General features: G+C 38.0%; 1 protein-coding gene across 9 annotated transcripts in view; it reads left to right on the forward strand.

Moving 5' to 3' along the window:
* The window catches only part of PWWP3B (PWWP domain containing 3B), a 29,091-nt gene extending 19,651 nt beyond the window's left edge, over window positions 1-9,440 (forward strand). For 7 of the 9 annotated variants that reach the window (XM_047765228.1, XM_047765221.1, XM_047765230.1 and 4 more), the window contains 2 exons: window positions 2,101-2,232; window positions 5,605-9,440. In XM_047765228.1, the coding sequence (XP_047621184.1) occupies window positions 5,839-7,917 (2,079 nt within the window). In that variant the 5' untranslated portion in view covers window positions 2,101-2,232; window positions 5,605-5,838 and the 3' untranslated portion in view covers window positions 7,918-9,440. The remainder of the gene's footprint in view (window positions 1-2,100; window positions 2,233-5,604) is intronic. The other 2 variants (XM_047765223.1, XM_047765229.1) reach the window with 2 other exon arrangements.
* Window positions 9,441-12,526: the final 3,086 nt, after the last annotated feature.

Raw genomic sequence — 12,526 nt, forward strand, 5'->3', positions numbered from 1 at the left:
ATCAAAAAGACGACAAGTAACAAATATTGGTGAAGATATAGAGAAAAAGGAACCCCCCCCATGCTGTTGGTAGGAGTGTAGATTGATGCAGCTATTGTGGAAAACAGTATGGAGGTTTCTCAAAAAACTAAAAATAGAACTACCATATAACCCAGCAATTCCACTCTTGGGTATATAGCCAAAGAAAACAAAAACACTAATTTGAAAAAATACATACACACCAGTGTCCACAGCAGCATTATTTACAATAGCCAAGACATGGGAGCAACCTAAATGCCCATCAATAGGTGAATGGAAAGAGAAGATATGATCTATATGTGCAATGAAATACTACTCAGCCATAAAAAGGAATGAAATTGTGCCATTTGCAGCAACATGGATGAACTTAGAGGGTATTATGCTAAGTGAAGTAAGAGAAAGACAAACACTATATGATAGCATCTAAAAAATACCACAAGCTAGTGAATATAACCAAAAAATCAGATCACAGACATAGAAAAACTAGGGGGAGAGAGAAGGGTGAGGGGCCAAATACGGGTAGGGGATTATGAAGTATCAACTAATATGTATAAAATAAGCTACAAGGATATATTGTACAACACAGGGAATATGCCAGTGTTTTATAATAACTATAAATGGAGTATAACCTTTAAAAATTGTGAATCACTGTATTGTACACCGGTAACAAAAAGGAATGGCTATTATTTTGAGGGCTAATATGGAGTTGTTTCCAGAGATACCTAATCAAAACTGATAAAGGTGTTTTCTAAGCCCCCCCAAAAAAGAATAAAGTAGAGATTACTAGAGATACTTAGCAGCCGCTGAAAACTAAAGCTTTTACTGCTTTGCCAGAGGAATGCCCAACATCATCCTCAGTTTGGGAGGACCCTAGAACTGAGGTCTTCACAAACCACAATGTCTTATGTCTCTTTATAGCTCACATTCTGGGTTTCAAACCGGATTATACGCTGAACACCGTCAATTCAACATTTATGTTAATTATGTATATTTCCAGATGTTGAATCAGGTTCTGAGTTAATCAGGAGCAGATAGTCATTCTCTTTGGCCAATGTATTAATTTCCTTTTTCTGCTATAATAAAAAAGCTTATTTATATATAATAAATGTATATATAAAATATAAAGATGAATGTGCATATAAATATTTACATACAGATATAGTTTATATAGTACATATTATAAAATACAGAGGCCAATGAAAACACTTCATTCCCAAATATCTTAATTCCCCAAATTATCACTAATTATATTTAAAATTAGCTTTCTAAGTTAAATCAGAAATCTAAATTTTAACAGAATTTTAATGAACAAAATCTGCAAAATATATTTCAGACATACAAATAAATATGTGTATTTTTAAAAATTAATTCCCTCCACTTTGAATTGTGTGAATCAAAAATACCAAAAATACCAATAAGATATAAGAAGGAATTTCCAGTTATTGATGAGAGTATACGAAATAGGTACTTCCCTGCCAAACTGATGATTTTCAGCCTCTGGCCAGAAATATCCATGTTCAAGAAGACGTCTCCGGGAGTTTTGTGCTGCAGCAGTTTAAGGATCCGGCATTTTCACTGCAGTGGGTTGGATCACTGCTGTGGCAGGGGTTTGATTCCTGGCTCAGGAAATGACGTGACAAAAAAAAGAAAAACACAAGAAGACGTCTCTGTAACTTTCTGAAGCATTAAAAAAAAAAAAAAGAAAGAAACTGAATAAAGGAGAGACATACCAGAGACATACCATGTCCTGAAAAAAACCAAAAATATTGTAAAGCCATTCTCCCTAAAATAATGTACAGTTTTAGTGCAATCCCAATCAAGACCCTTACTGAACTGCTTTAATGAAGCAAGACCAGCTGGGTTTTAAATTTACCTGCGGTGGTAAGGTACCGAGAAGACAAGGGAAAAAAATCTGATTAAGTAGTTTAAAGTGGATTTTCTTAATTTAAAAAAAATTGCTGTCCTAAGGGAAATTAAACAGACACTTGTTGCCAATTCACTTTCAAGTTCTTTTAAAAGGGATATTTCTACCCTTTAACACTTGTGCAGTTTAACTTGGCAATTCTCCCTCCCCTAATTCAGGGGAGGGCGGTCTGTCTTCATCACAGGGAGGGGGCGGAGCATCCTCTGAGAAGCTTGGGAGTGAGCTGTGCCAGACCAGTCTTGGGGGAGGAGCTGCATTTCACCAGGCTGCAGCTGACAGGAAGCTTCAAGGTAATGGCTGTCTTAAATCTAGTTATTTTATAGGGATTTCTCAGAACCCCAGAGTAAAGATGAGAAAAACAGGGACAGTGGTCTTAGAGTGGTGGGAAGGGTGTGTGGTTTTGAGAGAACTGCTGGCATTTTGGAAGAATTAATCCTTTGGAATTTTTGTATCTCCCAATGCTTTAAAAGTCCACAGTGGGAGAAGGGGTGATCAAATTACAGCCTCTATATTAAGACTTTAGTGCAGCATGGCTGTTCATGCTAATTTATTGACTTGGCATTCCATGTTTATATTACTAGATATTCTGTTACTGTTTGCATTTTTAAGTATTTATTAATTTACACAGAAAATGATAGATAAAAATGTATGACAGCATAGGGAGAAATACTTCTGTAATTTGATAGACACATAGACTATGTATGTGTCACTTGTAATGAGCATGGAAAGGGGAACAAATATGTATTTGAATGAAGACACTTGGACATACAAATGCATGTATATATATGTGATTCAGAAAATACCTGGGAGGGGGGAATAAGCTCCCATGTTAGTCAGCATTTCTGGATGGTCAAGTTACTATTTTAATGTTATTTCTTAGCCTATATCAGCATCCTTAGAGTAGATTTCCACATGATTAACTTTATAATCATGAAAGGAAAATGAAGCTGAAACAACGTACCCAATTTGCTTCAAACACATAAGCATTCATAGACACACACAGACGTGCAGACAAAGCCCCCCTTCTCCCCATCTTTTGCCGATAGTGGAAATTTTCCCAGACCTGATCAAGCACGTAGCCTGGTTGCTGTGTTGGCTACAGCCCTGCATGTGTCCTCCTTGCAATTCATTATTTTCAGGCCACAGGTATGGCTATGGTCAGCAATAACCATTTTTCTTTATCCTTTTAAGTTTTAGTGCGAGACAGAGGGGGAATTTGGTTTATTTCTATTAGCGATTTTTTAAATATTATGTGAGGTGGTGCATCCATACAGTGGAATACTATGTATCTGGAAAATAGAAGCATGAACCTCTACATGTAGTGATTTGAAATGGCCGAGAAATAAAGTGAAAAAATCAAATTGTAGGATGGCATTTGCCATATAAACTCACTTAAAAATAAATATGTGTGTTAGTAAAACATATATATGATATAATTCATGCAACCAAATCTGGGAAAACATATCGGCCACATTTTTAACAAGATTATTTGTGTAGTTGGAGAGATAGGACTAGCTTTACTGCCTTCTCTTTTTAAAATATTGATATATACTTACTCATTTACTTGTTTTACATCATCAAGGAAAATACTGAGATAAAATGGTGCAAATGTGGGGAAAACCTCATTTAATGTAATTCAAAAATCATGTGGAAAACACATATAGGATGATGTTCAAACTATGGTCTTAATTGATACCTGTTGTTTTGAAATGACATGCATTTATCTATGCATGTAAAAACTTCTGGAAAGATAGAAAATATTCAGAGTGATTATTTGTACATAGAATTTTCCTTAGCTTTGTACATACCTTTCTGCATCTTCTCAATTTTTAATAATCTTCTGGATGTTTTACAGCTAGAAACAGTGAGTTCAATACATTATGATCCTCTTATCATTCTACGCAACCAAACCCTTAAACTTAGAAAGTTCTAGCAGCCTGGGAAGGCTCCTGAGTGGCTAAGTGTGCTTCCCATCTTTCTCTCGTAAGAAAAATCTGATAGTGATTGAGAGGCTCTGCGTAAAGCTTTGCAGAGGCTGCATTTCCGATTCTGGTCACAAGATGGCGTGTGCCAGGTTTCCTAAATTTTATCCAGGCAACCATTTTTATGAAGTAGGTTAATAAAGCAATGAAAGGTATTTTGTATTAGTGGACTGTGAGACACCATGTAAAGTGTAATTAAATTCTGTTTAAAAATATGTATGTAAAGGAGGAAAAGTTACATGATGATTGATTCGAGGATTCAAACAAAATCTATAATCTGGCTTATTGTAGACACAAGGCAGTTGTTACTTCCCTTCTCACTTGACCTTACCTCACACATTTCCTGAAAAAGATGATGTAAGTGTGAAGCAAATTTCATAAATATCACACAGAATTTAAAATAATAAGAACAAGGACAACAATAAATATCTACATCACAGAATGAGATTTCATTTCATTCCTGTGTTTCAGAATGACATGCCTGCTCAGGTTTTGGTAGAGAAATTTCTTTATGCCTTATCCATTTAATTTGTTTGATTCCCTGTCTCCTTTTGGAGTGAGAATCAAGACAACCGGATCACAGGGCCAGACCCCTCCTGATCCATGTGACACGGGTAGGGCTCTTTTCATTTCACAAAATATTTCCATTGAAAACATGTTGGCAACGTGGGGTGTAATTTATTTTGCTTCTTTCTCCACAGCCTTGGCATTTTTAATTAAAAACTACATTTCATATTACAATCATATTAGGTTGAGAATTCGAGGTATAATTCATTTTGCTCCCTGTTCCATAGCCGTGACACTTTGTAATTAAAAGCAATAGCTTCTACTTTGGGGAAAGAATCTTATGTGTTAAACCACCATGAAGAATTCATACAAGAGACTATTCAGCTGTCTACCTAAGGCCCTAGCCAGCCACCTAACTCTCAAGAAATCCTTGATAATTATCCTATCCAATATGTGAACCTAGCAACCATTCTGAATCTCTACCTTCTAAGTGTATGCTATTAATAAGGTCATTGTGTTGTGGTCTTGGTTCAGGACATACATCCCCTGTTATCCTTCTCTGCCTGCTTTGGGTAGACAGGGAAGCATTTAGAGCTTAAAAATTATAAAGCTGTGTGTTCAGCTAGAACAGTGCTTTAAGAGAGTTCTTGGACAAGTAGCCTCAACATCAGTTGATAATGTATTAGAAGCATAAAACATTGGATGCTGTCTAGGCCTTCTGAATAAAATTCTCAAGATAGGGTCTAGAAATCTAGTTTTAACAATTTCTCCAGATGTTTCTGAGACGTGCTGAGTTTAGAGTCCCACTGCCATAGGTATAACATTAGAGGCACAAAATACCTACTTTTGTAGAGATACAAAAGTATCTAATAGCATAGAGTTCCCGACCCACCACCACAACTTCTCCTATCTTTGCCATCATGCACACATACTGTCACTCATTAATAATCATGTGCAATAATGAGGGAAAGTCTTCAATTTGACGTATTATGAAAAAACATTTTTCCAGTTCTTATCCTCCACCTTACATTATGCTGCATTTTTCTCCTCCATCTGATGCCCCACTGGATATTGTCCTTTTTTCTATCTCTTCTCTATTTGCAATTGCCCACCTTCTTTGGCAAAATAATTTTATTTCGCTGACGCTTCTTCTTTTCCTTTTCACTATTTCAGTATCTTTCACAGTGTCCCATTCAAACAACGTGTTCTGGCACCCTTGGGAAATTCAGCTGAAGGAGAACAGGCCACACGAGTCGTGAAGCCTCTGTAGTTCTTTGTAGTTCTACAAGAGACGTTGGTAAAAAAGTATTGTCTGGGGTAGGGGTAGGAACTGCCTCAGTAGTGACAGGAATAGCTGGACACCTCAATCTCTGATAATACCCTCTTGGCACACAAATCTAAAGCGCAATGGAAGCCGAGTACGTCCTATGCAACTGGCAAGATCAGTTGTGGCCAGCAAAAGTTTTGTCCAGATCTGAGGCCTCATCAAACAGTAAGAGAAAAAAGACATTTTCCCTCGAAGTTCAAATACTCTTACTAGATGAAAAAATTAAAGTGGAAAGCACAGAAACAAAGATCCTAAATAAATCTCAAGTTGAAGCTATTGCCTCCTCACTAGCAGCAGAGTCAGAGGCCAGTGACCCACCTAGAGAGGAAACAGCCTATGGAAGGGCACTAAAAGCAGCACTGGATATTCTGAATGAGAGAACAAATCTGATTCAAGCTAGCAGTTCAGATGAAGAAGAGAACCCTACACTGTCTCAAAATGCACTACAAAAGCTTTCAGGTTCGCCCCCTCGTAAAAAGTATCGGAAGCACGAAGGAGACTTACCAAAGTGTCTTGAAGAAAATGAAAATCCACCATCCCTGTTAGTATCGTCAGAGAGTGATGATTCCCTGGGTGATGATAAATCAGAGGTGCGTGCAATCATTGATGCTATTCCAAGTGAAATGGAAACCAAGTCGTCACAAGACTTCAGCTGGTGCCAGACTTTCCCATCACTTTCAGAAGATGAAGAGGAAAAGGAAAGCAAGAAAAAGATTGACATCTCTGGAGTCATGCCATTGCATTCTACCATCAAAGAGGAGGATGTATGTGTTAAGGAAGAAAAGTTCAGTCCACCTTTGCCATTGGATTACTTCACTGTGCCCAAAGCTTTGAAAGAAGAGGCAGAGGACATCTGCCCAGAAGCCCCAGCTATTTCCTCTGAATGCTCTACCTTCACAGAGAATATTGAAGATCCTGGAGAGGGTCCCTCGAATCCATGCTCAGGTACCAGCCAGAATCAACCTACCGTGGAATCAGAGACGGGTGCTTGCGCTCGACCTTCTTCATGGGAATGTCAGGTTTCACTGAGTGCCTCCAGCCATGCCATGGATGATTCACTCCTTCTTGGGAATAATGAAAGAAATCTTCAGAGACTGGATTTTGAGGATCTTGGGGAAGAACTTCAAGCTTCTGACAAGTCAGTGCATGTAAGTTCCATTGATGCTTCCATATTAGATGACAACGAGGAAGATGAAGAACTTCCACGTTTCCTTTTTCATTATGAGCCACGTTCGTTTGAAACAGGAATGATCGTCTGGTTTAAATATCAAAAATATCCATTTTGGCCAGCAGTGGTAAAAAGCATCAGGCGCAAAGAGAGAAAGGCAAGTGTGCTTTTTGTTGAGGCAAATATGAATCCTGAAAAGAGAGGCATTAGAGTGCCTTTTAGAAGATTAAAGAAATTTGATTGCAAAGAGAAACAAGCACTAGTGGATCAGGCCAGGGAGGAATACAGTGAAAGTATTGACTGGTGCATCTCGCTGATTTGTGACTACAGAGTTAGAATAGGTTGTGGTTCTTTTGCAGGCTCTTTCCTTGAGTATTATGCTGCTGACATCAGTTATCCACTTAGAAAAGTAATCAAGCAGGATACCTTCAGGAACTTATTTCCAAAGTTGCAAAATGAAAATCCTACGGAATCAATGGTTGTGACTTCCCAAACCAAGAAAATGTCCTTCCAGAAAATTCTTCCAGATCGAATGAAGTCTGCTCGGGACCGAGCCAACAAGAACCTGGTGGACTTCATTGTGAATGCAAAGGGAACAGAGAGCCATCTTTTAGCCATTTTAAAAGGCACAAAAGGGTCCAGGTGGCTTAAATCATTTTTGAATGCAAATAGGTTCACGCCCTGTATTGAAACATACTTTGAGGATGAAGATCAGTTGGATGAGGTGGTGAAATATTTACAAGAAATCTATAAACAAATAGATGAAAAAATGCTGACTCTGATCAGAGATGATAAAATTAAATTTATCCTCGAAGTTCTTCTGCCAGAAGCAATCATTTGTTCAATTTCTGCTGTTGATGGGTTAGATTACAAGGCAGCGGAAGCAAAGTATCTAAAAGGGCCATCTCTAGGATACAGAGAAAGAGAATTATTTGATGCAAAAATCATATTCGAAAAGAGACGGAAACCATTAACAAATGAGGCTCGTTAAATCTTCTAAGAGTCCAAACCATAACAGGGAGCTTCCATAGATACTGATTTAAGAAAAAAAAATCTCTTGAGTGATTCTCTCTAATAAATATTTTCCAGAAATGGGAGACATTTGGTGATGTGTTCACTGGTGTTTTGTTTTGTTTTGTTTTGTTTTGTTTTGTTTTTTGCGATCTCAAGGATCTGTGAGAATTGCTACATCTTCACTTCCGTTTTCTTACGCTTCTTTGAAGTCAATTTATTAACATATTTCAGCAATTCTACTTTCCCATGCATTTTTAGAATGCATAATTCCTAAATGTTTTATAAGGGAAAGCACTATTTTGTTTTTTGACATTTTTGTGTCTATGCTGTATAGTTAAATACAGTGTGCACAATCATTTTAATATTAAAGTTGCACTGGATTAGATACTAAGCAAGATAATTAGAAAAGAGTTCAGAGGCATCAATTATATATTTTTGCTTAATTTTTATAAGATATTGGGTTTTCTCGTAAGATAGCTGAATTATTTTTTCTGCCATGCTAATTTATTTTTGGAAAAAATATCGCTGAGATATAGAACCAAAGATAGAGATGCTTTGCTATATATTATAACTAACTGCAATTACTTTTGCAAGAAAATAATCTGGAATTCAAAAATAAAGTAAATATATTATCTGCATGCGGCCTATGTGTGTATGAAGAACATCTTAACATGCAGAAAATAATTTTGGCAGCCTACACTTCCCTGAAATTCCATTTATGGCAGTGTCTTTTACTCAATAGCTGAATGGTTTCTTAAAACAGGCGTTTGGCTGTCTTCATAACTAACAGTGGCTGTATCTTAATATAGCCTTCTGACCACATGTAGAAGGCAGCTAGAATCATTGTATTCATGGTCTGGCTACTCTAGATGTATGAATCCAAACTGACTGCTTAAGAGCCCATCTAGCTTGATATAAACTGTAGAAAATGCAAGCACTCTGTTCTGAGTATTGTATCTCCAAATATATAGTCACTTGTTTCAAACTAAGCAAATTTATCATTTGGCTTATTCATACAGTAGTTCCAGTTGCTTCTAATAATATAAATTCCAACTGGTAAATCATTCCAGACTACTGCAAAGAGTAGATGGACCAGAATCTGTGAATTTGGAAATGGGTCACAGAAAAAGTCTTTATTTGGCTAGATATGACAATTATCCCAATATGTTTAAAACTACACAATTGCAAGTTAAAGTCTGAAGCCATTGAACTGTTTATTCTACTTTGAAACAAGACTTGTTTACACTATTGCAAGTTGAAGTCTGAAGCCAATGGACTGTTTATTCTAACTTGAAACAAAACTTTAATGAGAATAAATATGAGAGCTATTTTATTTTAAAATCTCGATGTTAAAATAAATGCTAAAGGCTTAACATGAACCTGTCGAATGAGACAACTGCCACTCTTGGGCTTTTGTTACGTGTTCATATGGCCATGTGTTTATGTAAAATTTGCAGAAGTCCTATGTTTTGATTTTCAATAAAACTATTATATATTACACCTTGGATGTTCACTTCATCATACTTCAGATTGTACATCTACATAAGTGGTGTATGTATATATATACACATGTATATGTGTGTATATATATACACATATATGTGATTTGTTTGGAATTTTTACTTATTGTAGTTGTCATCATTTTAATGCTTGTTATACATTATCTTATCATTCTAAATAAATATTCACTTTCATGATTGATTTTGTGTTATTTTAAAAGAAATCTTCACAATTTTATAAGCTTCAGAGTCCACAGAAACTTCCTGCCTGAAAAAGACCAAGACTCCTCAGGCATACAACCTGTATCAGTCCACATACTTTCCTCATGGTCATCATGATCCTGAGGATCATTTGACAACAAACCATCACCACACGATATGCAGTCCTTATACCCTGGGGAAACACTGTATTTCCTCTACAGTATTGTGTTCCTTTGATTCTAATATATTACCCACCTTCAGTTTTCTCAGTAGAGCTATGTCTATCTCTTGGTTCTGGTATTTTCTATACTACTTTATTTATTCATTCATTTATTCATACAATTGCAGGTCAAGAGAGCAAACCAAGTTTGGTTTAAAGCTCTGCTCTGGGGATTTAAGGTGCCAGATTTAAGGTCAGCCAGCTGACAAGCTTTAATTTCCAAAATGACTAGGATGCACTTCATCATAACAGTTTTTCTTAACCTCATGGACCAACTACCTGTATTTGAAAACCACACCTACAATGGTGTGGGCTCAGTGCAGAAGGGGTGGCGGAGAAAGCACATTTGTGAGTTCCTAGGATTCTGGTTTAGGGTAAAGGAAGGACACCTAATTCCTCCTGGAATGTCATTTATATTGTGGCACGTATTGAAGTAAGGGAGGTGTGCCTCAAACATGCATTTATTCTCCTCTTTGAGTGAGTTGCCATTTGGCGTGTAGAAATAGATCAGTTTGGCTTCCAGTGTGGATTCTAAGATCCCTTTCAGGCTGAATGGTTGTAAGGGGAGGCTGTAAGATCACCCTTATCTGACTTTGTAACCAGGCTTGCGTGTCTGATGAGAATGCAGAGCCTGTGATTCACCCTAACCCATTGGATAAAAAAGACCCTCATCTCATCCAGTCCAAAGGCTGATTGCTGAAAATCAGGCCCAGATTCTAATGTGAGGCTGCAGAGCTGCATAGAAACTGCATTCACAACATTTATAGATCTCTATATCAATATGTATCCTAATAAGGAAAGAATAGAACTCTAAGTATGGGTATGAGAATCTTGAATACCTATGATCCCCTGAACCCTCAGCCAGCAAAAACAGCCCCCTAACCCTTACTATTGGAAACCAGCCTCCCTGTCCCTAGAAACAAGGCAGTAGCCTCATCTAAGGCAGCTACCTCAAAAGACATTGTCTTAACACATATTTTTCATTGCTTCCAACTCTTGGCAAGGATAAGGTATCATCACGGCACAAGGAACAAAATACAGTCTCTGCAAGGACCCACTGATGTGCAATGGGATTGGCAGCATCTCTGGAGCACTGGGCCTCAGGTTCAATCTCCCACCCCACAAGGTGGGTTAAGGATCCAGCGTTGCTGCAGTTGCAACACAGTTCATGAGTGCAGCTTGGGTCTGATCCCAGGCCCAGGAACTCCATATGCCAAGGGGGCAGCCAAAAAAAAATCCTTCCAAAATACAGTCTTTGTTTAGGTGGAAGATCCATAAAGAATTATAGGAACTGGCTAATATGTACATGTATGAACTGGGATAATATATGTTAGAATGGGTTTTGAGGACTTACTTGAGAGCACACATCTATGACTCAGGGTTCATTGCCCTGGATCTGCCTTCATCTGCTGCTTGGGTGGCATCTTTAAGCTTAGACAACAGGCTACATTAAATGAGATGGAGATATTAGAACTTCCTTACCAGAGTACTGAGGAATTGGTGAGAAAGTCAAAGGGAGTGAATGTATTAGAAATGATTTATTGCATGATACAAGAGGACTTATCTCTTGGACTTCCCATCGTGGCTCAGTGGTAATGAACCTGACTAGTATCCCTGAGGAGGCAGGTTCGAACCCTGAGTGTTGCCATGAGCTGTGGTGTAGGTCACAGACATGGCTCAGATACCAAGTTGCTGTAGCTGTGGCGTAGACTGCAGCTGCAGCTCTTGACCCCTAGCCTGGGAACTTCCATATTTCCATATGCCTCGGGAGCAGCCATAAAAAGCAAAAAAAAAAAAAAAAGGTCTAAGGACTTATATCTAACCTGTTTTCCCTGAGATGGCAGAGAATACACTACTGTAATAAGAACTGTGTTGGTAAGGCAGAACACTTCACATTTTTTAAAAACTCAGCGTTGGCTCTCCTCCACAAGGCATGATTGGAAGTACACTATGTTGCAATAGAGATGATAGGATTCTAGAATGTCAGGGCCCAGGTGACAGCACAAAACCTCAGGAGTAAGTTGGGTGTCATTACCATAATGAGAAGCACACATCAGAGGTCAGATGGAGTCATACTAGTTTGACATAAATCTGAGCCACTGCTTTATAGATAATATTCTAGGGCTAAATGTATGGACAGTTGACTGGCATATTATTTCTTTTGTACAAAAATTAAAGCATGAGGAGTTCCTGCTGTGGCACAGCAGTTTAAGATCCAGTGCTGTCTCTGTGGAGCCCTGGGTTTGATTTCCAGCCCAGCGCAGTAGGTAAAAGACTCATCATTACCACAACTGTGGCGTAGGTTGCAGCTGCAGCTTTGGTTTGATCCCTGTCCTGGGAACTTCTATATGCTTCAAGTGCAGCCCAAAAAGAAAAACAAGAGACTTAGCAAGTCATGGTCTTGCTAACATATGTTGTCAGCTGCAGTGAAAAACGGTGGTCCCACATCAAGTTTTCAGATCTGCAGTGCAAGATATTCTGCTACTCAAGCATATGACCCAGCATATCTGGTGAATAAGGATGTGCTATCTAAGTCATTCTAAGCCATTATATGGGAGTTGCAGCACAGAATCCTGGGGTTCTGAGCAAAATCCATAACTCCTATGCCAGTAAACTACTGGCCATTAAAAAAAATAGCTCCTTATATGCTATTTCTTGTTATGGTG

Source organism: Phacochoerus africanus, chromosome X, assembly GCF_016906955.1.
Source record: "Phacochoerus africanus isolate WHEZ1 chromosome X, ROS_Pafr_v1, whole genome shotgun sequence".
Lineage (NCBI taxonomy): Eukaryota > Metazoa > Chordata > Mammalia > Artiodactyla > Suidae > Phacochoerus > Phacochoerus africanus.